General features: G+C 50.1%; 1 protein-coding gene across 2 annotated transcripts in view; it reads left to right on the top strand.

The window, feature by feature from the left end:
* Nucleotides 1-12,118, top strand: part of SBNO1 (strawberry notch homolog 1) — a gene marked incomplete at both ends in the record, with an annotated part of 45,383 nt that extends 33,265 nt beyond the window's left edge. For both annotated transcript variants that reach the window (XM_080717400.1, XM_080717399.1), the window contains 8 exons: nucleotides 2,633-2,707; nucleotides 3,431-3,577; nucleotides 3,695-3,789; nucleotides 3,878-3,970; nucleotides 5,360-5,497; nucleotides 8,130-8,206; nucleotides 9,265-9,458; nucleotides 11,976-12,118. In XM_080717400.1, the coding sequence (XP_080573526.1) occupies nucleotides 2,633-2,707; nucleotides 3,431-3,577; nucleotides 3,695-3,789; nucleotides 3,878-3,970; nucleotides 5,360-5,497; nucleotides 8,130-8,206; nucleotides 9,265-9,458; nucleotides 11,976-12,118 (962 nt within the window). The remainder of the gene's footprint in view (nucleotides 1-2,632; nucleotides 2,708-3,430; nucleotides 3,578-3,694; nucleotides 3,790-3,877; nucleotides 3,971-5,359; nucleotides 5,498-8,129; nucleotides 8,207-9,264; nucleotides 9,459-11,975) is intronic.
* Nucleotides 12,119-27,672: the final 15,554 nt, after the last annotated feature.

The raw sequence follows: 27,672 nt of genomic DNA, 5'->3' as shown, positions 1-27,672 counted from the left end.
CTGTAATCCTAGGGCTTGGGAGGATTGCAGGCCTGAGGACAGCCTCGGCAAGTAGTGAGACGCATCAATCTAGCAAGACCCTGTTTTAAAAGTAAAATAGTGCTGGGGGTGTAGCTCAGAAGTATAATGCCCACGGTTCCATCCCCAGTAGTGTACATACACAAAGTGCTCGTAACCATGAAAAGTACTAGAACCTGTGCTAAGACTGCCTGTTTTAGTGTTTATTTTTCTTTAAACATAAGTTACATAAAATTTAGAAATTTTAGCCAGGCATGGTGGCGCACACTTGTAATCCCAGCGCTTGGGAGGCTGAGACAGGAGGATCGCACAGGTTCAAAACCAGCCTCAGCTACTTAGTGAGGCTCTCAGCAACTTAGTGAGACTCGGCTTTCAAATAAAATATTTAAAGAAAAGTTTACTTTTTATTTTTAGTACTAGGAATTGAACCCAAGGGCATTCTACCTCCAAGCCACCCCCAGCCCTATTTTTTATTATTTGTTTTCAAACGTGGCCTTACTAAGTTGCGGAAGGCCCACCGAGTAGCTGAAGTTGGTTCAAACCTACAATCCTCCTGAGTCAGCTTCCCAAGTGCTGGGATTACAAGCCTTGCCACCACACCTGGCTAGAAAAGCTTACTTCTTATACCAAAACCTTTAGCTAGGCGTGATGGCCCACACATGTAATCCTAGCACACGGAGGCTGAGAGAGAAGGCTTGCAGGTTAACATCAGCCTCGGCAGTTTAGTGAGGCTCTTGTTTCAAAATAAAAAGTAAAGGCCTATGGTTGTAGTTTAGATGGTAACAGTTCAGTCTGGGATCAGTCTCTAATATTACCAAAATATTAGTATACTTAATCCCCTGAAGTCACAGCCGGCAGCACTGTGAGCAGGTCAGCCTTCCACATCTCTTCTCCATGTTTTTACGTTATGGGTTTCTTCTTATTTATTTCGTTGTACTGAGACCAACTTAAGGCCTCACCCTTTTTTTTTAGCAGTTTTATAACAATATGACAGTTTATTCAGTCATTCACTTATTGATATTCAGATGGTTTCTGGTTTTTTACAACCACAAACAGTGCTGAACTTACATACTTATCTTTATATACAAAGGTTTTCTTTCCAAGCCGGGCGTGGTGGCACACACTTGTAATCCCTGCGCTTGGGGGACTGAGACAGGAGGATCGCGCAGGTTCGAAGCCAGCTTCAGCTACTTAGTGAGGCTCTCAGCAACTTATTAAGACCCTGTTTCCAAATAAAATATTTAAAAAAAAATTTTCTGGGAGTATAACCCGGAGGTAGAAAGCCTCTGGGTTCCACACCCAATACCACACACACACAAAAAGGTTTTCTTTCCAAAAGGGAGATGTCCAAAAGGAGAATTTTTAGTCCAAATTTACCATGTTCTGTAGATTGAACCCAGAGGCATTTTCCCTCTAAGCTATGCTCCCAGCCCAATTTAATTTTTTTTTTTTTTTTTTTTTGGTGGTATTGGGGTTCCTGGAAGCCCTTCTACCTCCGGGCTACACTCCCAGACCTATTTTTTAATACTTTTTTATGTGGAAACAGGGTCTCTTAAGCCAGCACGGCTGGCTTCAAACCTGTGCGAACCTCTTGTTTCCGCCTCCCAAGCGTGGGGATTACAGGTGTGCGCCACCACACCCGGCCAATTTAATTTTTTAATACGGAAACAGGGTCTCATTTGGTTTCTGAGACCCTCACTACATTGCAGAGGCTGTCTTTGAACCTGCAGTTTTCCTGTGTCTGCCTCCTCAAGTACTGGGATTACAGGTGTGCGCCATGATACCTGGCTTTCTCTCTTATATGTCTGGGCTGGAGCCTGCATACTAGTTTTTTGTTTGTTTATGGAACCCAGGGGCATTCTCCCTTCGAGGTATACCCCTGGCCCTATTTTTTTATTCTTTTTTTGAAAACAGGGTCTCACTGAGTCGCAAGTGACCTCCCTAAGTAGCTGTCTGTGAACCGTGATCCTCCTGTCTCAGCCTCCAAAATGCTGGGATTATAACAGTGTGCCACCCTTGGCTTATGTACTTAGATTTTGAGTTTTTTTGGGGGGCATGGGGATGGAACCCAGGAGCATTCACGCTCCAAGCTACACCCTCTGCCCTATTTTTTATTCTTTATTTTGAAACAGGGTCTCACTAAGTTGCAGAGGGCCTCACTAAGTAGCTGAGGCTGTCCTCAAACCTCAGTCCTCCTGTCTCAGCCTCCCAAATGTTGGGAATATTATAAGCATGTGCCACCACACCCTGTAGCCCTTTTTTATTTTAAAATCCAGTTTCGCTAAATTGTTGAGTGTCTTTTAAGTTTCTGAGGCTGGCCTCAGACCTAGGATTCTCTTGTCTTGGCCTCCCAAGTACTGTGATTACAGGCATGAGCCAAAATGCCCAGTGTGCTTTTTATTGTGTTTTAAGACAAGGTCACCACTTTGTCCAGGCTGGACTCGAGTTTGTAATCCTCCTGCCACAGCCTCCTTTAAGTAGCTCAGACTGCCGGAGTATGTCACTGCACCCAGGTAGTCTGGGTCTTAATGCTGGAACCTGATCTCATTTGATGAAGTAATAGTTCCCTGAGTCATTTGGATTGTATGGATTTTAATGATTTTATTTTCTTCAGATGTTCGACAAGGGCTGATAGGAGTTGGCCTCATAAATGTAGAAGATCGCTCAGGAATTCTTACTCTAGATAAAGGTAATACTGTTAATGTTGTATTTATATATAACTTGATGAATTAATGAAGTTCATTTATTATTATTCCTTTTACTTTTTGTTGTTTTTCTTGGTACCAGAGGTTGAGCCATAGGCATTCTATCCCCAGCCCATACCCCCAGCTCTATTTTATTTTTATTTTGTAAAAGGGTCGTAATAAGTTGCTGAGGGTTTTGCCAAATTGCTTAGACTGGCCTTGAGCCTGCCATCTTTCATGCCCGTCTTCATTTTGAAACAGGGCCTGGCTAAGTTGCTGGGGCTGGTGCTGCCATTGCTAGTAACCGAAGTACTACAGTCACAGGTGTGCGCCGCCAGCCCAGCTCCTGAGCATCACTGGAGTGTGTCCTACACCAGTACTGATGGTTAGAAGTAGAAAAGGACCGATTGCTAGTGTTGTAGAGGAAGACCTTGGAGCCAGGTGGTGGGCACGCTTGTGATCCCAGTTCCAGTGGGAAACTGAGTCAGGAAGATTACAGGTTCCCAGCTCTCTGCAATTCAGTGAGACCCTGCTTCAAAAGGAAGCCCAGGGCTGGGAGGTAGCTCAAGGTAGAATGCCTCCTGGGTTCAACCTCTAGTTCCACCGAAACAAAACAGAACGACGCAAGAACTGAGGGGAAGTGGGGTGGAAATTGACATCGACGAATAGGAACAACGTTAACTGCCTCTTGAAAGGGTGGGTTTGTTCTTGTGCTCTTGTCACTGCAGATTATAACAACATAGGAAAGTTCTTAAATAGAATTCTGGGCATGGAAGTGCACCAGCAGAATGCGTTGTTTCAGTATTTTGCGGACACACTCACTGCAGTTGTTCAAAATGCCAAAAAAAATGGACGATACGACATGGGAATCCTAGGTGAGTGGGGGGATGAGAAGACTCGAGCCCGGAGCGCTAGGTGAGTAGGGGTCTGAAGGCCTCCCCCGTGCTCCTGACAGGCGTTTTGACATTTTTGTGGTGCTTTTCTGGCTTCAGATCTGGGCTCTGGGGATGAGAAGGTGAGGAAGAGCGACGTGAAGAAGTTCCTGACGCCGGGCTACTCCACCTCCGGCCACGTGCAGCTCTACACCGTAAGCGGGGGCAGCGCCCTGGGCACCGGGGCCGCATGGGGCTGGCACGGGGCCGGGCCTGCATCTCGTCCTGTGCTTTCTCTTCCAGATCAGTGTAGAGAGGGGAATGTCCTGGGAGGAAGCAACCAAGATCTGGGCTGACCTGGCGGGCCCTGATGACGGATTCTACTTGTCACTTCAAGTAAGGCCGCTGCTGCGTGGGCCTGTGGGCTCGCCCCACAGCCTCGCTGAGCTTGCCCTGTTGCAAGCGCCTGTTCTGTCTGCTTTCTCTTCTGCAGTCATTAATTCGTAAAATGGCGTCTTTGTTCCCTTACATGCCTTATTTATATTTTTATGGTACTGGGGATTGAATCCAGGGACATTCAACCTCAGCCATCCCCCAGGCCTTTCTTTTGTTGTTGTTGTTTATTTTGGTGGTACTGAGGGTGGAACGGGGTTTCTACCTCCAGGCTATACTCCCAGACCTATTTTATATTTTATTTGGAAACAAGGTCTCACTAAGTAGCTGAGGCTGGCTTCGAACCTGCGCAATCCTCCTGTCTCAGCCTCTCAAGCGCGGGGATTACAAGTGTGCACCACCACGCCCAGTTTAGGCCTTTTGTTTTGAAACATGGCCTCTTTGCTGCTGAGGCTGCCCTTGAAACTGTAATCCTCATGTCTCAACCTCCCAAGTACTGGAATAACAGCCTACCACCGAATCCAGCCGTGTGTGTGTGTGTGTGTGTGTGTGTGTGTGTGTGTGTGTGTGTGTGTTGGGGATGGAATCCAGGATGCGCTCCCTTTGAGCAAAACTCCCAGCCCTGTTTCCTGTCTCAGTCTCTCGGGTCCTGGGATCACAGGCGTGAGCACTACGCTCAAGGGCTGCCACGTGCGTCTTTGCAGCCGCAGCTGCTTAGTGAGGCCCTTGTTTGAAAATAAAGAATAAAAAGTAGGGCAGTGGGTGTAGCGTGGAGCTCAATGGCCCTGGGTTCCATCCCCAGACACGACACCACACACACACACACACACACACACACGGCTGGGTGTGTAACTCAGGTAGAATGCCTCGGGGTTCTATCCACATCTCCCCCCCCCTCTCTCCCTCTCCCCCTCCCCCTCCCTCTCCCTCTCTCCCTCTCTCCCTCTCCCCCTCTTTCTGTAGCTCCATAGAATATCCTTGCATTTAATTCCCCAGTACCCCCACCCCAATTAAATATGGTTCTGAGCTGGGTTTGGTGGTGCGCGCTTGGGAGGATGAGACAGGAGGATCGAGCAAGTTCAAAGCCAGCCTCAGCTACTGAGTGAGGCTCTCAGCAACTCAGTGAGACCCTGTTTCCAAGTAAAATATAAATAGGTCTGGGAGTATAGCTGGGAGGTAGAAAAGCCCCTGGGTTCTACCCCCAGTACCACCACCAAAAAAAAAAAAAAAATATATATATATATATGGCTGTGGTCCTTTCTGAACGTTATATATACATTTATTTTGGTGTTATATTTTTTGAATAATCATATTTGTAAATGTGACAGTGCAAAAATGTGCTTTACAGTATATAGTATCAAATTATATTTTCTCATTTTCTTTTTTCAACAGATAAGAAACAACAAGAAAACTGCCATCTTAGTTAAAGAAGTGAACCCTAAAAAGAAACTGTTCTTAGTTTATCGACCAAATACTGGGAAACAGCTCAAATTAGAAATTTATGCTGATTTAAAAAAGAAGTATAAAAAGGTACTCGTGTGTCAGACTATTGAAGACTTGCTTCGGAGGGTATTGGGACTCTGTGGAGGTGAACTGTCTAGACATAAAGTTATTTCAATTTTTTTTTTTTTTTTTTTTAGTTTCTGTTTAAAGGACAATTTTTATACTAGAAATTTTGTTATACTACTACCCAGTCTTAATATTATCTATTAACCATTAAGAAATTTAGGGGCTGGGTGTGGTGGCGCACGCTTGTAATCCCCGCGCTTGGGAGGCTGAGACAGGAGGATCGCACAGGTTCAAAGCCAGCCTCAGCTACTTAGTGAGGCTCTCAGCAACTTAGTGAGACCCTGTTTCCAAATAAAGTATAAAATAGGCCTGGGAATTTAGCCTGGAGGTAGAAAGCCTCTGGGTTTCACCCCCAGTACTACCAAAAAAAAAGAAAGAAATTTAGGAGTTTGACGGGGTGCCTCACGCTTGTAATCGCAGCATTTTGGAGGCTGAGACTGGAGGATTGCAGTTTGGGGCCAGCCTCAGCTACTTCGTGAAGTGCTCTGCAATTCTGTGAGACCTGTTTGAAAATTAAATAGGGCTGGGGGTGTAGATAAAGGTCGAATGCCCTTGGGTCCATCCTCAGAACTGCGAAAAGAAAAGGAAAGAAAAAAACCCTAGGGGGATTTTTTTTTTTTTTTTTTTTTTCTTCGGGTCTGGGGATGGAACCCAGGGGCATTCGACCTCCAAGCTACACCCCCTGCCCTATTTTTTTATTTTTATTCTTTATTTTGAAACCGGGTCTCACTGAGTTGCAGAGGGCCTCACTAAGTAGCTGAGGCTGTCCGCGAACCGCGATCCTCCAGGTCTCAGCCTCCCGAGTGCTGGGATGACAAGCGTGCGTCCCCACGCCCAGCTCCCTAGGGGGATTTAAAACTGCTAGCAGGGCATGATAATGCATGCTTGAAATCCCAGTACGTGGGAGGCTGAGATGGGAGGTTTGCAGGTTTTCAGCCAGCCTTAGCAACTTAGGCTGTTGACAGTTAACAGGGTCGCACTGCGTTGCAAGGGCCGCACTAAGTAGCTGAGGCTGGCTGCGAACCGGGATCTTCCTGTCTCAACCTCCCAAACGCTGGGATGACCAGTGTGTGCCAGCACGCCCGGCTATACTGTTTGTAAATAAAAAGTAAAATAGGGCTCAGGGTATGGCTGTGAGGTACAGTGCCCTGGGCTCCATCTTAAATTGCACAAAACTAAGTGAAAACTGCTGCCTTTTGCTTTCAGTAATGAGTTTCCCCTGATGACTACACTTAGAAATGTTTTAATAAAGGAAGATGTATGTAACTGGAATTCCACCTCACCTTCCACTTAATTGTGAGCATGCTGCAGTGCTTAACGTCCTCGGAAGATTTCTAGAGAACAGTCAGTGTTCTTTCCTAACGTTAGTTTCCAGCTTCATTACTACCTTAGGTTACCATTGCTGGTTACTGTCATTTCAGAACAGTTAGGATTCATGATTAGGAAGTTGTTCATAAGCCAGACACGGTGGCAGACTTCTCTATTCCCAGTGCGTGGCAAGCTGAGACGGGAGGATCTCAGGTTGAGGCCAGTGCTTTGAAACAGACCGTTTCCAAATAAAATGAATTAGAGCCGGACATGCTTGTGATCCAGTGCTGGAGAGACCGAGATAGGGCAGAGGTTAGACGCCAGCCGCGGCAGCTTAGCGAGGGCTTCACAGTTTAGTGAGACCCTGTTCCCAAGTAAAAGGTAAAATTGGGCTGGGGGTGCATCTTGGAGTTGTAATGCCTTTGAGTTCCATCTCCACTCTTAAAAAAAAAAGAAAGAAAACTAAGTAAACTAAAAAAAAATAAAATAGGGCCAAAACTATAGCTCGGAGGTAGAATTCCCCTGGGTTTCACCGCCGGTACCACAGACACACGCACAAAATCTGCTGGTAGCCAGGGGTGTGGAACATGTTTTGTTTTGTGTGTGTGCATGCGTGAGTGTGTATGTGTGTGTGTGTGCGCGCGCGCGCGTGTGGTACTGGGGTTCCTGGAAGCCCTTCTACCTCCGGGCTACACTCCCAGACCTATTTTATATTTTTATTTGGAAATGGTCTCTTAAGCCAGCGTGGCTGGCTTCGAACCTGCGCGATCCTCCTGTAAGTGCGGGGATGACAGGCGTGCGCCACCACGCCTGGCATTGAAGCATGCTTTTTTTTTTTTTTTTGGTGGTACTGGGGGTGGAACCCAGAGGATTTCTAATTCCAGGCTATACTCCCAGACCTTTTTTTTTTTTAATATTTTATTTGGAAACAGGGTCTCACTAGGTTGCTGAGAGCCTCACTAAGTAGCTGAGGCTGGCTTCGAACCCTTGCGATCCTCCTGTCTCAGCCTCCCAAGCGCAGGGATTACAAGCGTGCGCCACCACGCCCGGCTTTGAAGCATGCTTTTAATCCCAGTTCTTGGGAGGTTGAGACAGGAGGATTGGATTGCAGGTTTGCTGCCGGCCTCAGCTACTTAGTGAGGCCCTGTTCAAAATAAAGAATAAAATAGGGCTAGAGGTGTAGCTCAGAGGGAGAATGCCCCTAGGTCTGTCCCCAGTACCTCAAGGGGGGGACGGCTAGATTCGATGGTTCATTTGAACTGAAGCGATGTGTTTGACTTGGCAGGTGGTGTCGGATGACGCGCTGGTGCACTGGTTAGAGCAGTATAATTCTTCTGCAGACACCTGCACGCACGCTTACTGGTTAGTGTTTGTCTCTCACTGGCTTGGGCAGTCGTGGTGTGCACACGCCTTCTCTACCAGTTGTCTTAGGATTAAATGTCATTGGCGTTTTCTTCTTCCTTCCTAAAGTCGTCCCTTCCTCTCCCCACTAAATCCAAAGCACCTTACTGCCGTCTCAAAATGAGGGGCTCCTGGGCAGCCGGGTGCTGCCCTCGGTCACCGCACAATAGGAGGCGGCGACATTCTGTGGAGGAGCTGGCCCCGCGCTCCAGGCTTAGCCCTGAGCGTGCATCTCAGCGCATGGAGAGAGCTCGCTGTGCGCAGATTCAAGTGGTCCTCACTGACTGCTCATGCGTGAGGGGACGCCCCGCTCGATGGCGAGGAGTGTGGGGCAGTCCAGGCTCACACTCATGACCCCTGTGCAGGGACGTGGAGGAGGATGGCGGTCGCAGGCCAGCATGACAGAATAGAAGTGGAGCATGGTGGCCAGCCTTGTAACCAGTTCTTGGGAGGCTGAGACAGGAGGGGCACAGCTTTAAAACCAGCTGCAGCAATTTAGAGAGACCCTGGCTCAGAATACAAAATAAAAAGGGCTGAGGATGTATCTCAGAGGTAAAATGTTCTTGGATTCAACCTGTAGTACTAATCAAAAATAAACACGGGGTCAGAATGGCTGAGCGGTCTCAGGTGCTGCGTTCAGGTCGCAGTCTCCCCTGAAGGTGTGGCTTTGAATCCCACTCCTGACATCTCTTTGCCGGGCATGGTGGCGCACGCTTGTTAATCCCCACACTTGGGAGGCGGAGACAGGAGGATCACGCAGGTTTGAAGCCAGCCTCGCTGGCTTAAGAGACTCTTGTTTTCAAATAAAAATATAAAATAGGTCTGGGAGTGTAACCCGGAGGAAGAGGGTTTCCAGGTACCCTAGTACCACCAAAAAATATAAAAATTTAAAAATTCAAAAGTAAAGGCAGATAATGCCACTATTCCACTTGGAATTTGGGTCCGCCGCACAAGCCCTTTAGCCACGTGCGTGTTTGTGCATGTGCTGACGTGTCCCTGTGTTTTTAACTCTTTTCTAGGCGTGGCAATTGCAAAAAAGCGAGTCTGGGGCTGGTTTGTGAAATCGGCCTTCGCTGTCGCACCTACTACGTACTGTGCGGGTCAGTGCTGAGTGTCTGGACGAAGGTCGAGGGCGTCCTCGCGTCTGTCAGCGGCACAAACGTGAAGATGCAGATCGTTCGGCTGCGAACGGAAGATGGACAGCGGATTGTAGGTGAGCCCACGCCTTGTTCTGGCTGGAGTTGGGGAGAAGAATCAGGGGCGCCTTTCGCTTGCCTCTCCCATCGTAGGTGTGTTCCGGCCGGGGGCGCTCGGCCTGAGCTGCCGGGCTGCGGTGTGGCTGTGCCCGTCCTCTCGTGGTGTTTCTGCTCCTCTCGCTCCGTTCCCTGGGGCTGTTCTGGGGGTGCTCCCCGAGGACAGGGCAGCCCCCCTCCAGGGAGGGGACAGGGAGCAAGGAAAGCAGGCTGGCCGCCCCCGATTTGCTCCGCCACGACACTCCAGAGCAGAAGCAAGTTAGCACCCGTGGTCCGGTTACACCAGCCCCTCTGCATGCTGAGTTGAAGATGCGTGGCATTCATGCTGTCACCTAGGACCTGGGAGGCTGAGGCAGGAGGATTGAGAGCCGTGGACAGCCTCTCCAACGTAGCGAGACCCTATTTCAAAGTAAAAATTTTAAAAGAGCCAGGTTAGCCAGGCGTGGTGGCGTGCACTTGTAATCCCAGCGCTTGGGAGGCTGAGACAGGAGGATCGCGCTTCACAGATAGCCTCAGATACTTAGGCTTTTTGCAACTCAGTGAGACCCTTTTTCAAAATAAAATATGTATTAGGGCTGGGGGTGTAGCTCAGAGGTAGAATGCCTCTGGTTTCTACCCCCAATACCACACTCAAAAAAAGTTTCATGTTAAGCCAGGCGTGGTGGCGCACGCTTGTCATCCCTGTGCTTGGGAGGCTGAGACAGGAGGATCGCGCAGGTTCGAAGCCAGCCTCAGCTTCTTAGTGAGGCTCTCAGCAACTTAGTGAGACCCTTTTTCAAATAAAGTATAAAAACGGTCTGGGAGTGTAGCCTGGAGGTAGAAAGCCCCTGGGTTCCAGCCCCAGTACCACCAAAAAAAAAAAAAAAGTTTCATGTAAAAGCCCGAATTTCCGTGTTCTTTTTATGGTATGTGTGTGATAATAGGGATTGAATCTGTAGGTGTTCTTCCTTTGAAGTACACTCCAGCCCTATTTTATTTTTTTACTTATTTTTGTATGGAACTGGGGCTGAACTCAGGGACATTCTGCCTCCATGCTATTCCCCAGACCTATTTTTTTTCTTTTTCTTTATTTTGTGGGTCTGGGGATGGAACCCAGGGGCATTCGAACTCTGTGCTATACCTACCCTGTCCTATTTTGTATTTTTATTTCGGAAGAGTCTCACTAAGTTGCAGAGGACCTAAGTAGCTGAGGCTGTCTGCAAACCACAATCCTTAGGTTTCAACCTCCTAATGTTGGGATTATAAACGTGTACCACCACACCTTGCTTTTATTCTTAATTTTGAAACTTGGCTTCACTAAATAGATGAGGATGTCTGCGAACCGCGATTCTCCAGTCTGAGCCTCCCAAATGCTGGGATTACAAGTGTGCACTACCACGCCCGGCTTCACTTTTATTTATTTGTTTGTGGTACTAGGGATGGAGCCCAGGGCCCTTCTACATCCAGGCTATACTCCCAACGATATATATATATATATATTTGTAAACAGGGTCTCACTAAGTTGCTGAGAGCCACACCACCAAGTATAGCTGAGGCTGGGTTTTTTTGTGTGTGGGGGGTGGGTCTGGGGGTGGAATCCAGGGGCATTCCACCTTTGAGCTATACTCACTGCCCTATTTTTTATTCTTTATTTTGAAACAGGGTCTCACTAAGTAGGTGAGGCTGGCCACGAACTGCCATCCTCCGCTTTCAGCCTCCTGAATGCTTCCCAGCATTACAAGGGTGTGCCACCACACCCTTCTAGTTGAGGCTGGCTTTGAACCTGTGCATCTTCCTGTCTCAGCCTTCCAAGTACTGGGATTACAAGTGTGTGCCACCATTCCCGACTCTGCCTTTCACTTTTAAACAAAATAAAAGCTTCCGTGGAATGTTGCTTCTCACCGCCATACCACAGAGTTGCAGTCCCTTGGCACGGCTGTGCTTTCCAGGGGGCCAGGGTCTGCCCTGCTGTCCTCAGCACTGCTGGGCGAGCACGAGGGAGTGGTTCTCACAGCACTCGTCCCCCACGCTCGCCGATGCCCTAGGAGGCGTGCGTGCGTGCATTTTTGAGCTGGAAAGAGAGTTCTTGGTAATGCACTGTACTTGACCTTCTGTTCCTTCGGTAAGGAGATGTAGTTGGGCATGGTGGTGCACACTGGTCGTCCAAGCACTTGGGAGGCCCAGACAGGCCGAACGCAAGTTCAAGGCTAGCCTCAGTCATTTTGACCCTGTTTCAAACTACAAAAGAGCCAGGGGTCTAGCACAGAGGCTTCCGGCTCCTGACCTCAGCCCTCAGCAGCAGTAAAAGAGGAAGTGTTGCTACACCGCGCGGCGCTTGGGAACCCAGGGAACCGGGCTGGGTCTCAGCAGGCCATTCATCTGTGTGAAGTTCTCGTTCCCAGTGCTTATTGTTCCGCCTCATTTGGAAGCTGCTGAGATGCTCTGAAATGCTGTACGGTTTCCTGCATGCAACTTTACAGCCTTGTTGCTCGTTACAGGCTTGATCATTCCGGCAAATTGCGTGTCTCCTCTCGTAAACCTCCTGTCGACCTCAGACCAGTGTCAGCAGCTTGCGGTCCAGCAGAAGCAGCTGTGGCAGCAGCTTCACCCGCAGAGCATCGCCAGCCTGAGCAGCGCGTGAGGAGCGCCGGCCGGCCGTGCTACGCGGCGGCCGCACAACAATCAGGGACAGTTTCCAAAGAATTCTATTTTTTTTCAGTTGTGCTCTCTAGTTGGGGGTGAGGACGACCTGGAGTAGGAGCAGAGCCGGAAGCGAGCGGTGCCGTGTGGCCTCGCCGCCGCGCGGTACTCCTGTCTTTCCTTTTGCTTCCTGGGGCTCCTGACTGCTTTTACTTGGGTGAGAAGAGGGTGTGTGTGTGTGCGTGTGTGTCTGTGCGCGTGCGTGTGCGCGGGCACAGCTGTGGCGTCCTGTTTGTGAGTTTGTTAAAGGCTCAGAAACCACAGTTGGTTTTTAATGCTTGGAACTTCCCAACCTGGCTTTCTATTTCTGTTACACAGTGCTCAGGGTTAAGCGGCGTATCCATGTCATTGCTGGGGGGGCCCCCACATGCATGTGTTTTGAGTCTGTAAATAGAGAAAATATATATTGGCTTCTTTTTTCCAACTTAAACAATAGGTTTACTAAAGCATGAAATGAGCGGTCGCACACCCTGCATTCAGGTTCTCTCGTAGCTTTTGTTTGACAGTGCATGTCTTTGAAAGCATGCGTCAATGAGACTCGCACAGAAGTCAAGTCCTGGGGAGAAGCGTCGTCGGTGTACAGCGTCAGCGCTGCCTTCTCCAGCCTTCCCACCTGGGTGTTGCTTCGAGCCCTGCCAGCCCCGCCATCCTCTCCCTGCCCCGGTCTCCTCGAGATAATGAGTACATAACCCTATTTGTGATAAAACTCTGAAAAGTTCATTTTTATGTATTAATAGTATTTCTAATGTGTGCTGCAAAAATGGCTGTAAGCCTCATAGTCATAAAGTTACGTTTTCCTTAAAGACAGCTTCAGGAAGAAGTACAGTTGGCTTCCATTTGGCAAACAATCTTGTTTCACTCTGTGGTCTGGGTTTGCTTTGTGACTCAAGCAGGAAGCCAGGCTTGGGTTGGAGATGACGAGGGCGCCCTTGAGGCCTCTGCTGTGACATCGCCGTCCTCGTTGCCGGTAACTTGAACATTGTTTGACGTGTCCTACGCCTTTGTAGAGTTTATCTCAAGCTGTTAAAAATGGTGATGTACAAATGTGAATAGACGCGTGTCTATATAACATGGGTGCGTTTTGCTCTGCCTAGAGTAGATGTTCATAACAGCAAGTGAGGGGCACTTGGGCTTTTTGTTTTCTTATTTTCCTCCCAACATTTTTTCTGTTTTGTTTGTTGTTGTTGTTGTTGTTGTTGTTGTTGTTGTTGTTTGCTTGCACTGGTTGCACTATTGAAAAATTGAGATTGTATAAATCTGGTCAAAAGTTGCAAGATACCACAATCTTGTAGATGTTAAATAAAAAAGTGCTGTACATTCTACAAACGAATGGCCTCCTGCCTCGGCGCTCACCGGCGCCCTGAGAAGCGAGGCGGGCGCCGCGCACCCCAGGCAGCGACCGGAGGCTGTGCTGAGGAGGCTGGTGCCGGTCGTTTGTAAAGTCGGGTTGTCCTTTATAACTTCAAACTCCTCGGAGTTGCGTGAGGTGTGTTGCGATGGGAAGCGTAGGACTCCGTGCGCTTGTGTTTCTTGAAGCCTGAGTGTGGTTGGGTTTGCTGCGAGTTTCCTTTGGACTCTTTATTCTTAGTGCCTCAACAACCAGTAGAAGCGCTCGCTCTCCTAGGCACGCTTTGCCCAGTGGATGCAACTTTTATCCTCAGTCCGTCCGCGTAACTCAGGCAGATCCCCGTGAATACGGCCAGTGTCCTTGGCACAGCGTCCAGGCCTGGCTGGTGGCCAGGAGCAGATTGTGTCCACCTTTGGCCACTTCCCAGTCAGTGCTGCTTTTGTTTAAGCTGGAGGTCCAGCTCATGACCTTTAGAAGAGCAGGGTGAGGTGCTCCAGTGGGAGGCGCCCAGCAAAGGCCCTGGTCGGCGCCTGGTCGCGCTAGCTAGCGTGGCTGGCTTAGAGGCGCTGCCTTCTCATGGTGGTCTCCAGGTGGCCTCCAGGAAGAGGCTTTGCAGGAGTGAGTTGAGGCCGATGCCACCTCTGCTCCAAGGGCCGGCTAAGGTCTATTCTTTGCAGAACATCTTTATTGCTCTTATCATCTGAAAGACTTCCAGCAGGCAGTGGGGTGGGTGGGTGGGTGGGTGGAGCGGGTGCCCCGCCCCCCCGCTGGCGGTGAGCCTCCCCTCAGCAGCCCAGCACTCCAGGGCCCTTCTGTGAAAATCCTCTACATACCCATCTACATACCCAGAGCCCTCGCTTGACCTCAGCAGCCTGGGTCCTTCAGCCTCTGCGCTGCAGCGGTGCGGCTCTGAGCACGCAGGTCTGATGCAAATCATGCCAAGTCCTCGGAGCTCACCCTGCCGCAACGCGAGTCCAGAGAGCTTCGCCCCAGAAGCTGTCCTCCCCAGCAGCAGCCCACACCTGGGGCCTCTTGGCAGTTTAGAGTCAAGTATTCATGAAGTATTTCTTTAACGCCCTTTGACCAAATGTCGGTATGTCCAGCAGTTTTGTCTTTTTGCTACTAAATTGTACCTTCTCTCTCCATGTGTATGTAAATTAGCAAGAACCTGCATCCAAAGCTCTGCGGTGTGTGTGTATATGTAAATATGTATTTATTGAGTGCTCAGCCAAGCGCCTCACAGGCCCTTTGGGTTGCAGCAGAACACCCTTTAGTCTTCATGGGCTCTCTGTGAAGGTTCAAGTGTGAGCTGCCCAAGCTCCAGGGAAATAGAATCTTCGCCATTCTAATAGGCAGAGCAGGCCGGCCGGCACTGCCACAGCGCTGTGATCGCAGCCCCTCGCGGCGCCCCCGGACACAGCAGCAGCCTGGGCGGGCGGAGGCCCCTTGTGCTCTCTGGTGAGATGCTAGCGGCCGCGGGGCCGTCCAGTACTCGCCGAGTGTGTGGTGCGAGGCAGAGCCGCCGCGAACGCGGGCTCCAGATGTTGAGTCGGCTGTGCCGCGCCGAGTGCAGAGTGAGCACCGTGAGCCGGGCGCCGAGCCCGCGCTGCTGGACCGAGCAGGCACTCACTGTGGCTGCAGCTCAGCAAAAAACCTGCAAAGAGTTCCTCCAACAAGGCCAAGCGTCCAGCACAGACAAGGTCCTTAAGTGAGGGCGTGTGTCGGCACCTGCGGCGCGGTGCTGGCGGCCGTGGTGTGGGGTCCCAGGGCCGCCCCGTCGTGCCGCGCGTGTACATATGTACAGTGTATATACGCGGGAGCGCGCGGCGCTCTGAATGTAAATGTCCCTTGTAAATCGGCCTCTCGCCTGCGTCCCTCGGCCTCTTCCCTCCACTATTTATTCTGTCCTCGACTTCTCATCTGCGTCACCTTGTGTTTTTTTGTAACTTAGGAGACCTTAGTTAGAGCTGGCGTGTATTTTCATATTCCGTCTTGCACCTTTGCCATGGAGCTCCTGTCTGTGTTGGTGTTTTCCACACGCCTGATTGCGTTTTGTGCGTTCATTACGGTTTGCTGTGCGGAACGTTGTTTGGGGCACCCCTGCGTGGGGTCCCGAGGCTGCCGTCATGACTGGGCGTGCTCATCTAAGTTGTTCTTTGGAAGCTATCGTGAGCCTGGTGTTTGCACACAAAAAATACAGAAACAGCAACCGCTTCCCCAGACTTGCCTGCGCCCCTCCAGCGCCTCAGCGCCGGGAGCCTGGCCCTGAGGGACCTCCACTCGCCCGCGCCCACCTCCTGCCCGGCAGCGCTGGGTCCCGGCCTCCTGCAGGTTCCCTGTGCGACTTCAGTAGCCACAAACACCAGAAACCTTTGCTCTAACTTGTCAGGGGTTTCCAGCGCAGGGGAAGGCCGGGCGGGCGGCCGCGCTGGCTGGTGCTGGCCTTGGGAAGTGGCGCGGGTCATCTCTCCAGCCGCAGGCACTGGGTTGTATCCACAGACTTTGGCACCTTGATGAAAAGGTTCATAATTTTCAGGAAAGATTGCAGTGACCTTTTCTAGGCCTTTGGTTCATGGACAAGTTTCTCATTACCATTCAACTTGGTAGAGTGGTTGAAATTGTAGAAATTGTTGTCTGTGTTTGGTGAGGCCTAGGGACTTGTCCCGGAGGGAATCTCCTGCTGAAAGCCCCTGCTGGCCCGGCTTCCTCTTTGCTCCCCTCTGTGGCCCAGACAGCGAGGGAGGCCGCCTTGCCGCTCGCGGCCCCTCCCAGCCCGGCCTGGGCGGATGCTGCTGGCACCGAGGAGGGTGCAGGGGCTTGAGGCTCCGGGCCCTCTCTGGGGCTGGGGGAGCCTGTTTCTCTACACTGCAGCCTCGGCACTATCAGGAGCAGCATCCTGTCCATGGTTCATACTGAATTTGCAAACTACTGATAATATTTTTCAATAGCCACTTGCATCTGCCGCCAGCCATGCGAGGTGGGTGAGGTACGCTGTATGTCTGCAATAAAACTTTTGCCAGGTTCTACCTCCTTGAGCAGAGGATATTTTATACATAGGTGTAGATCTTCCTCCTTTACTAACCGACATGGTGCATCTCGAGACAACATCCGACGGAATCCAAAGACCATTGAAACAAAGGGACGTGAACTCTCGGGGGTTTCTCTTCTCGCCTCGTCCCCCTCTGCACCGCTGCTCTGTCCGGAAACGTCCGTCTTGTGAAGGGTCCGCACTGTTCTCCACGGCGCTGCGCCGCTGCCTCCGGCTGTCCCGGGGACACGAGCCCACGTCCCGAAGCACGAGTTCCCGCCATTTTGACTTGTACCTTTAAAACTGCTGTCATGCGATTAGCGTGGGCTGCGTTTAGCAAGGTGTGCTCTTGCGAGGACAGAGAGCAGCCACCAAGCGTAACAGATTCTGTACTTAGGTTTTTGTTGTGGTTTTCGTTGTTTGTTTTTGTTTGAGTTCTTTTGTTTTTGTAAAATTCTTAAATAAAATACAAAAAATAAATGACTGTGCTTCTCTGCTTTTGGCTGGGGTTTGGTAACACCTCTTCCCCGTCAGCACCACCTCCCCCACCAAGAGGGCAGCTGGGAATGCTTTCCTGTTGGCACTATTTATTTGGCATGAGGGATGGAACCCAGGGACATTCTACCTCCAAGCTACACCCCCAGCCCTATTTTTTATTGTTTATTTGGAAACAGGGTCTCACTGAGTTGCAGAGGGTCTTACTAAGTACCTGAGGCTGTCCACAAACTGCGATCCCCCGGTCTCAGCCTCCCAAATGCTGGATTACAAGCATGTACCACCACGCCCGGCTACCCCCAGCCCTATTTGATTTTTGTTTGGGAACAGGGTTTGACTAAGTTGCTGAAGCCAGCCTCAAGCCTGGGATCCTCCTCAATCTCTTCCCAAGCATTCCAGGTATGTGCCACTGCACCCAGCTGTGTTGGCATTGTATTTAAAATAAATTCAAGGGTGGTGACCCACGCTTGTAATTCTAGTGCTTGAGAGGCTAAGATGGATCTTGGTTTGCGACCAGCCTCAGCTACTACTTAGTGAGGCCCTCTGCAACTCAGTGAGACCTTGTTTCAAAATAAAGAATAAAAAATACGGCTGGGGGGTGTAGCTCAGAAGTAGAATGCCCCTGGGTTCCATTCCCAGTACCGCAAAAAAATAAAATGAATTCTAGAAGCTGGGCATGGTGACACACATCTGTATTCCCACTACTTAGAAGTCTGAGACAAGAAGATCACAGGTGAGATGTTTCAAAACAAAAATTATAGCTGGGGTGTGTTGTTACACGCTTGTAATCCCAGCAGTTGTGATGCTGAGACAGGAAGATCCCTGTTTGAGGACAGTCTCAGGTACTTAGGTCCTTTGCAACTCAGTGAGACCCTGTTTCCAAATAAAAAAAAAACAGGGCCGGGGGTGTATTTATTTATTTATTTATTTATTTATTTTTGGTGGTACTGGGGGTGGAACCCAGAAGCTTTCTATCTCTGAGCTATACTCCCTTATTTTTTTTTTTTTTTTTTTGAAACAGGGTCTCACTAAGCTGCTGAGAGCCTCACTAAGTAGCTGAGGCGGCTTCCAACCTGTGCAATCCTGTCTCAGCCTCCCAAACACTGGGATGGCAAGCATGCTCCACCACGCCCGGCTTCTGGGAGTGTTAATTAGGAGGTGAAATGCCCCTGGGTTCAAAAAATTCAACAGCGACTACAACTCTCTTGGGCCTGGGCTGTAGTCCTGGCGATTCAAATAGGACCAAAGGCAGAGGCAGCCATGTGTGCGGGGGATGCTGGGTTTCTGGGCTCCTTTGTTGAAATGTGGCCCAGATTCCAACATGGTAGCGCACCATAATCCCAATAGTTTGGTAGCCAGCCCCAGCAACAAGTTTCAAAATGTGAATAAAAAAGGACTGGGAAGTCCGGCGTGGTGTAATCCCTGCACTTGGGAGGCTGAGATGGGAGGATCGCACAGGTTTGGAGCCAACTTCAGCCGCTTAGGCTCTCAGCCACTTAGACCTTGGTTCCAAATATAAAATAGGTCGGGGATATACCCGGAGGTAGGATGCCCCTGCGTTCCATCCCCAGTACTGTAACAGAAAACGGGGGAAAAAATGAAAAGGAATGCCAACCTCAGCTGAGGCTGGCGTGGGTACCGCGAGGTCTGGCTGGAGGACAGCGGGAGCCAAGGAAAGGCACTAGAGCGAGGAGACGCACTCCTAGCCACCCTGTCTCCAGCCCAGAAATGCCACCAAACCTGGCCCAGCGCCAAACCCAACCATCGGGGCGTGCCGACTCCCGCTCTCCTGGCACCCCGTACCAAGCCGGGGGCTGTACGGAAGGGGCTTTCTGAGCTCCTGGGCTCTTCCCCTCCATCCCCTTCTCAGGTTTTATCCCTGAATAAAACCTACGATGTCACGCAGTGTCACTTGTCCCTGGAGTTCCTAACAGTGGGGCCCTGAGAGATGTGACCGCTGAGCCCACACCAGAAGGCTGGAGGCCCCGAGGAGAGCGGTGGAGGAGCCAGGGGGACGTGGACTGGCCCAGGAGTCACTCGGTGGCGCACCTCGTCATCCCAGTAGTGGGAGGCTGAGACAGGAGGATCACAGGTTCATGGCCAGCCTCAGCAACTTAGTGAGGCCCTGTTTCATAAAACTGGGCAGGGGTGTAGCTCAGAGGTAGAATACTCCGGGTTCCATCCGCAGTGCCACACGCTCACACGGAGGAAGGTGACTTGGCACAGAACAGCCAACATGACTTCTGCCGGTGCGTGTGTTGGAGAGGCTGCCTGCGCTCCAGCTGTGCATGGTGAAGCACGCCTGGAATCCCAGTGCTTGGGAGGCTGAGACAAAAGGATTGTGGGTTTAAGACCAGCCTCCGCAGCCTAGCAAGATTCTCAGCGACCTAGTGAAACCCTATTTGTTTGGTTTTTGTGGTGCTGGGAATGGGACCCAGGGGCATTCTACCTCTGAGCTACACCACCAGCTTTATTTTTAATTCTTTCTTTCTTTTCTTTTCTTTATTTATTTATTGGTACTAGAGATTGAACCTAGGGGCATCTGCTTCCAAGATACATCCCCAGCCCTATTTTTTACTTCTTTCTTCAGTATTATGGATAGAACCAGGGGTATTTTTTTTTTTTTTTTTTTTTTTTTTTTTTTTTGGTGGTACTGAGGGTGGAACCTCCAGGCTATACTCCCATACCTTTTTTTTAATATTTTATTTGGAAACAGGGTCTCACTAAGTTGCTGAGAGCCTCCCTAAGTAGCTGAGGCTGGCTTCGAACTTGTGCGATCCTCCTGTCTCAGCTTCCTAAGCGCGGGGATTACAAGCGTGCGCCACCACGCCCGGCTTAGAACCAAGGGTATTCAACCTCCGAGTGACACACCAGCCGTAATTTTTAGTCTTTTTTGGGGGGGAGGGGTCTGGGGATGGAACCCAGAGGCATTTGACCTCCAAGCTATACATACCCCCTGCCCAATTTTTTATTCTTTATTTTGAAACAGGGTCTCACTGAGTTGCAGAGGGCCTAAGTAGCTGAGGCTGTCTGCGAACCGCAATCTTCCTGTCTCAGCCTTCCGAATGCTGGGATGACAAGACTGCACCACCACGCCAAGCTATCTATTTTATATTTTGTTTTTTATTTTGAAACAGGGCCTCACTAAGTTGCAGAGGGCCTCACTAAGTAGCTGAGAGTGAGAGCAGTGCAATCTCCACACATATGAATAGCGAACCTGTGTTCCTCCTGTCTCACCCTCCCAAGTACTGGGAGGACAAGTGTACCCCACCACACCTGGCTGAAACTGTTTCAAAATAAAAAAAAAGTTAGCCGGGGAGCGGGGCGTGGGGGCACACACTCCCAGCATTCGGGAGGCTGAGACCGGAGGATCGCGGTTCGTGGCCAGCCTCAGCTACTTAGCGAGGCCCTCTGCAACTCAGACCCGGTTTCAAAATAAAAAGAATAAAAAACAGGGCAGAGGGTGTAGCTCGGAGGTCCAGTGCCCCTGGGTTCCATCCCCAGACCCGCAAAAAAACAAAAAAGAAAAACTTGTGGTCCTGTCTCGGCCTCCAAGGACTAGGATCGCAGGTGTGTGCCAACGTGCCCGGCTGTGTCCGCACCTGCGCGTGCACAGGGAGGGCAAGTCCCGGGAGGCAAGCGCGCCACCCCGAGATCCAGAAACTCCAAATGTGAACAGGCTGGCGTTTGGAATGCAGACGGTGCAATCTCCATAAGTATGAATATTTATCAGCTAGTCATTTGAGAGCAGGATGTAAAGAAGCCATCTGTGGAGGCCTCTAAGGAGAGAGAAGCTAAAAGAAATTTGCAAAAGACTTATTTTTAGTGTCCAATTCCCTGCAAGTTGGCTTTACCCCCTGCACGCTGCCCACCCTAGGCTGGATTAGGGGAGCTAGGGCCACGGCTGTCCACCCTAGTCACCACCGCTGAGTCAGCCGCCGCAGCCCGGCGCACACCTGCAATCCCAGTGCTTGGGAGGCTGAGACGGGAGGGACCGAGGTGCTAGGCCAGCCTCAGCAGCTTAGCGAGGCCTCATCTCAAGATTAAAAAGAGCTAGGAGTGCAGCTCAGAGGTAGAATGCCTCTGAACCCCTGCTCTCCACCCCCCCCCAATAAATAAAAAGCGCTTGAAGCCAGGCCTGGTGGCACACGCTCGTCATCCCAGGCTGAAACCCGAGGATTGTGGTTCGAGGTCAGCCTCAGCTACTTAGGCCCTCTGCAACTCAGACCCTATTTCAAAATAAAGAATAAATAATAGGACTGGGGGGTGTAGCTCAGGTAGAATGCCCCTGGTACCACAAGACAAGCAAAACACTTGAGTATCAGAAAAGGGTAAAATAGAGCCGGGCGTGGTGGCGCACACTTGTAATCCTTGCGCTTAGGAGGCTGAGACAGGAGGATCACGCAGGTTCGAAGCCAGCCTCAGCTGCTTAGTGAGGCTCTCAGCAACTCAGTGAGACCCTGTTTCCAAATAAAGTATAAAATAGGTCTGGGAGTGTAGCCCGGAGGTAGAAAAGCCCATGGGTTGCACCCCCAGTACCACACAAAAATAAATAAATAGAAATAAAGAATAAGCCTGGCGTGGTGGCGCACGCTTGTCATCCCAGCATTCGGGAGGCTGAGACAGGAGGATCACGGTTTGCGGACAGCCTCAGCTACTTAGGCCCTCTGCAACTCAGTGTGAACCCTGTTTCAAAATAAAGAATTAAAAATTGGGCAGGGGGTGTAGCTCGGAGGTCAAATGCCTCTGGGTTTCCATCCTTAGACCTGCAAAAAACAAACAAATAAGTAAATAAATCTGGCTGGGGGTGGAGCTTGGAGGTAGATTGCCCCAGGGACCAATTCCCAGCAAAACATACACGCACGCACACGCACGCACACACACACACACACACACACACACACACACACACACAAAAGGAAAAAAAAGTGAAAAAACTCCAAGAGGGTCTGGCTAGCTGCCCAGGGTGGCCTTGAACCCAGGATCCCCCTGTTACAGCCCCCCACCTACAGGGTTCTCTGCATGAGCCCTGGCTCCCGGCCCACCACCTGCTTTTGAAAGGCCTTGCAAGCCGAGAATGAATTTTTTACAGTTTTACATAGTTGGAAAAAAATAAAAAGAATATTTTATAACGTGAAAATTATATGAAATTCAGATTTTAGTGTGATAAATAAAGTTTTATTGGGAGACAGCCATGCCTGTTCGTTCCTGTATTGTCTCGGCCACTCGTGAGCTCCCACGGACGAGCTTTGTAGTTACCGAGACTCTGAGGCTTAGAAATACTCGCCCTCAGTCACTTCACAGAGAAAATGTGCTGGCTCCAGGTCCGCAAAGAGAGGAGATGGTAGAAAGAAAGCTGAAAATGTGTATATATGAGAGGAGGCCTCTCAGCTGGGCGCAGTGGCGCACACCTGCGATCCCAGTACTTGGGAGGCCAAGGCAGGAGAATCGCAGGTTCAAGGCCAGCCTCAGCAAGTAGTGAGACTCATTAATCTAGCAAGACCCTGTTTCAGAATAAAAATAAAATAGGGCTGGGGATATAGTCCACAGGTAGAGCGCTTCTGGGTTCAATCCTTAATACCTCTAATACCTCCCTACACACAAATAAATGAATAAATAAATAATAAATAGGGCTGGGGGCGTGGCTCAGAGGCAGAATGCCCCTGGGTCCAATCCCCAGCAGCAGAAACAAAAAACCAAAACCCTCCAATTCAGGACGTAGCTCAGTGATAAGAGTACTTGCCTAGCATTTTGGGGGCCCTAGGTTCAATCCCCAGCACCACAAATAAACAACCTCAAACTGGCATGAGTGCTGGCCATGGTGGCACTGGCTGGTAATCCCAGGACTTGGGAGGCTGAGATAGGAGGATCGCAGGTTCAAGGCCAGCCTCAGCAAGTAGTGAGACTCTCAACAACCTAGGGAGACCCTGTTTCTTCTTTGTTTGTTTTTTGTTTTTATTTTGCGGGTTGGGGGTGGAACCCAGAGGCATTTGACCTCCGAGCTACTCCCCCTGCCCAATTTTTTATTCTTTATTTTGAAACAAGGTCTCACTGAGTTGCAGAGGGTCTCGCTAAGTAGCTGAGGCTGTCCGCGAACCACAATCCTCCGGTCTCAGCCTCCCAAATGCTGGGATGACAAGCGTGCGCCCCCACGCCCGGCGACCCTGTTTCAAAATACAAAAAAATAGGGCTTGGGGGCGTAGCTCCGAGGTAGAATTCCCCTGGGTTTCATCTCCAGTACCGAAAAAAAAATAAAGATAAAAATAAAGCCAGGCGTGGTGGCGCACATTTGTAATCCCAGCATCTGGGAGGTTGAGACAGGAGGATCGCAGTTCAAGGACAGCCTAGGTAAGTAGTGAGATTCACATCAGCCTAGCAAGACCCTGTTTCCAAATAAAAATAAAATAGGGCTGGGGTGTGGGTTGGAGGTAGAATGCCCCTGAGTTCAGTCTTTTGTACCACACATTAAAAAAAGAAAAAAAAGCTGGGTGTGGTGACACATGTAATCCCAGCATCTGGGAGGCTGAGACTAAGTAGACAGCCTCCACTACTTAGGCTCTTTGCAACTCAGACTCTATTTCAAAATAAAGAATAAAGCGGGGCGTGGTGGCACATGCCTGCAATCCCAGCACTTGAGAGGCTGAAACAGGATCGCACAGGTTCGAAGCCAGCCTCAGCTACTTAGGCTCTCAGCAACTTAGTGAGACCCTGTTTCCAAATAAAGTAAAAAATTGGTCTCGGAGTATAACTCTGAGATAGAAAAGGCCCTGGGTTCCATCCCTAGTACCACCACCAAAAAAAAAAAAATTTCCACCCCTAGTAGCACCAAAAAAAGGGGGGGAGCTGGGGGTGTAGCTCGGAGGTAGAATGCCCCTGGGTTCCATTCTCAATACTGCAAAAAAAAAAAAAAGGAAAGAAAAAAAATAAGATACACTGTGAGAATAATAAGCTTAATTGTTTGTTTTTTTGTGTGTGGTGGTTCCAGTGATTCCACCTCTGAATTTACACCCTGCACCCTAGTTTTTCATTATATTATTATTATTTTTTTTTATTATTACTATTGTGTGTGTGTGTGTGTGTGTGTGTGTGTGTGTGTGTGTGTGTGTGTGTGTTGCTGGGGATGGAACACAGAGGTTCCATCCCTACTTCCAGGCTACGCCCCCAGACCTGCGCGATCCTCCTGTCTCCGCCTCCCAAGCGCAGGGATTGCAAGCGTGCACCACCACGCCCGGCTTCTTTATTTTTTGAAACAGGGTCTCACTGAGTTGCGAAGGGCCTCGCTAAGAAGCTGAGGCTGGCTGCGAATCGCGATCCTCCTGTCTCAGCCTCTCAAATGCTGGGATGACAAGTGTGCGCCACCATGCCTGGCTTTTTATTCTTTATTCTTTTTTTATTTTTTTGCAATACCAGTGATTGAACCCAGGGACATTCTACCTCCAAGCTTCATCACAACCCTATTTTTTTTTTGGTGGTACTGGGGTTCCTGGAAGCCCTTCTACCTCCGGGCTACACTCCCAGACCTATCATTTTTTATTTGGAAACAGGGTCTCTTAAGCCACCAAGGCTGGCTTTGAACCTGTGGAATCCTCCTGTCTCTGCCTCCCAAGCGCGGGGATTACAAGCGTGCACCACCATGCCCAGCTTCCCCCCCCCAAAAAAATTATATATATATATATATATATATATATATATATATATATATATATATATATATATATATTGGCACTAGGGATTAAACCTAGAGGCATTCTACCTCCAATCTAAGCCTCAGCCTTATTTATTTATTTATTTATTTATTTATTTATTTATTTATTTGCAGTACTGGGGATAAACTCAGGGGCATTCTACCTCTGAGCTACACATGCCCAGTCGTATTTTTCATTGTGTTTGTGTGTGTGTGTGTGTGTGTGTGTGTGTGTGTGTGTGTGGTACTGGGGGTGGAACCCAGGGGCTTTTCTACCTCTGGGTATACTCTCAGACCCATTTTATACTTTATTTGGAAACAGGGTTTCACTAAGTAGCTGAGGCTGGCTTTGAGCCTGTGTGAGCCTCCTGTCTCAGCCTCCCAAGCGCTGGGATGACAAGCGTGCGCCACCATTTTATTTTATTTTTTTGTGGCACTGAAGATGGAACCCAGGGGCATTCTACCTCCAAGCTACACTCTCAGCCCTATTTTTTATTCTTTATTTTGAAATACGGTCCCACTGAGTTGCAAAGGGCCTCACTAAATAGCTGAGGCTGTCCACTAACTGTGATCCTCCTGTCTCAGCCTCCCGAATGCTGGGATTACAAGTCTGTGCCACCTGCCCACCCGTGTAGAAACAATGTCTCACTAGGCTTTATTTACTTGGAAACAGTATCTCACTAGGTTTCTGAGAGCCTTGCTACATTGCTGAGGCTGGCTTTGAACTTGCAAAGCTCCTGTTTTAGGCTCCCAAGTACTGGGATTATAAGCATGTGTCTCCACGCCTGGCTCTGGTTTTATTCTTTATTTTTCAGATAGGATTTCACGTGTGTGTGTGTGTGTGTGTGTGTGTGTGTGTGTGTGTGTGTTTACTGGGGGTGGAACCCAGAGGCTTTCTACCTCCGGGCTATACTCCCAGATCCATTTTCTATTTTATTTTGAAACAGGGTCTCACTAAGTAGCTGAGGCTGGCTTTGAACCTTTGTGATCCTCCTGTCTCAGCCTCCCAAGCATGGGGATTACAAGCTTGCGCCACCACACCCGGCAGTACTAGGATTATTAATGAACACTTCCATGCCCGGCATTAAAAAAAAAAATTAAAAAGGAGGGGCTGAGCCAGATGTGGTGGTGCACTCTTGTAATCCCAGTACTTAGGAGGCTGAGACAGGAGGATCGCACAGGTTCGAAGCCAGCCTCAGCTACTTAGTGAGGCTCTCGGTAACTTACTGAGACCCTGTTTCCAAATAAAGTATAAAATAGGTCTGGGAGTATAGCCGGAGGTAGAAAAGCCCCTGGGTTCTATCTTCAGTACCACACACAAAAAAGGGGGGTTTGGGTGTGTAGCTCAGAGGTAGAATGCCCCTGGGTTCAATCCCAGTACCTCAATCAATCAATCAATCAATCAATCAAGGCAGGTGTGGTGGCGCAGGCTTGTAGTCCCAGCATTTGGGAGGCTGAGATAGGAGGATGTTGTTCTCAGACAGCCTCAGCTACTTTAGTGAGGCCCTGTGCAACTCAGTGAGACCCTGTTTCAAAATAAAGAATACAAAATAAGGCTGGGGTATTGCTCCGAGGTAGAATGTCCCTGGGTTCCATTCGAAGAACTGCTAAATAAATAAATATAAATAAATAAATAGGTCCAGGGTCATAGCTTGGAGATAGAATGCCCTAGGGTTCAATCCCCAGTACAAATTATTTTTCCTGGCCGGGCGTGGTGGTGTAATCCCAGCATTCCGCAGGCTGAGACCGGCTGCTTAGGCCCTCTGCAACTTACACTCTTCCTTCAAAATAAAGAATAATAATAAAAAAAAAATAGGGTAGGGGGTGTAACTCAGGGGGCAAATGCCCTCGGGTCCCATCCCCAGACCCTAAAAGAGGAAATTATTTTTCCTTCTATGTTGATTTGAAATCATACTGTTCTGGGTCTGTTTTAAATACAATGTATTCTTAAATTAATCCAGGTTCTTACTTTCACGTTTCTTTTCAAATTTCCTGTTCTATTTCCGAAAAAGGTGTCTCCTCTAATCTCAAAATGACTTAAGTACGCTCGTTTGTGTTTCCTGAGGCCAGGGCCCGAGGCGGCGGCGGCTCCCCTCTGGGCGGAGAGGTCGAGCCTTTGTCACCAGATCCAGCCCTGCTGTCTGGATGTGACTAATAAAAAAGAAAGAAATGGGGAAAAAAAAAAAAAAGGCTGAAGCTATGGCGATCAAAAGCAGCAGAGAAGGGCGGGCGCTGTACGCAACGGAGCAGCGGTGCCTGCCGTCCACCCGCCTGCAGCTCAGCAGGTGAGCGCCCGCTGGGCCGCGCCAGGGAGGACGGCGGAGGGAGGACGGCGGAGCGCGCGAAACAAGCAAGACGCCGGCGCCGCGTGGACCGCGCCAGGGAGGAACTTCGCCAAGTTCTCGGCAGCGCCTCACGCCCGGCGCGCCCGCCGCCAGTGGGCGGCCCTCGGAGGGCGAGGGGGCGGGGTGTGCTCCTCCCTTGATGGGGGAGGAGGGAGGAAGAGGGAGGAGGAAGAGGGAGGGGGACTGGGAAGAGGAGGAGGAGGGAGAAGGGGGTTGAAGGAGGGGAGGAGGAAGAGGGAGGAAGAGGAGGAGGAGGAGGAGGGAGAAGGGGTTGAAAGAGGGGAGGAGGGGGAGGAGGACCGAGAAGAGGGAGGAGGAGGACGGGGTAGAGGAGGAGGAAGGGGAGGGGCGAGGGAGGAGGAGGGGGAGGAGGGAAAGGAGGAGGAGGAAGAAGTAAGGAGGAGGAAGGAGGAGCGGGAGGAGGAGCAGGAGGAGGAGGGGGAGGCGGCGGCCCCGCCTCCGGCTTTTGTCGCCTCCCGCAGCCGCGCTCGCCCCGGGGTTGCGCCGCCGCCGGCCGCAGCCCGATCCCGCAGGGTCAGCGCGGCCCGGGCCGGCGGAGGGCTCGCAGCTCGGGGCGTGAGTGTGAGCGCGGGCG

Source organism: Muscardinus avellanarius, assembly GCF_963383645.1.
Source record: "Muscardinus avellanarius genome assembly, chromosome: 21".
Classification (NCBI taxonomy): Eukaryota; Metazoa; Chordata; class Mammalia; order Rodentia; family Gliridae; genus Muscardinus; species Muscardinus avellanarius.
This window is presented reverse-complemented; position numbering and strand designations above follow the sequence as displayed.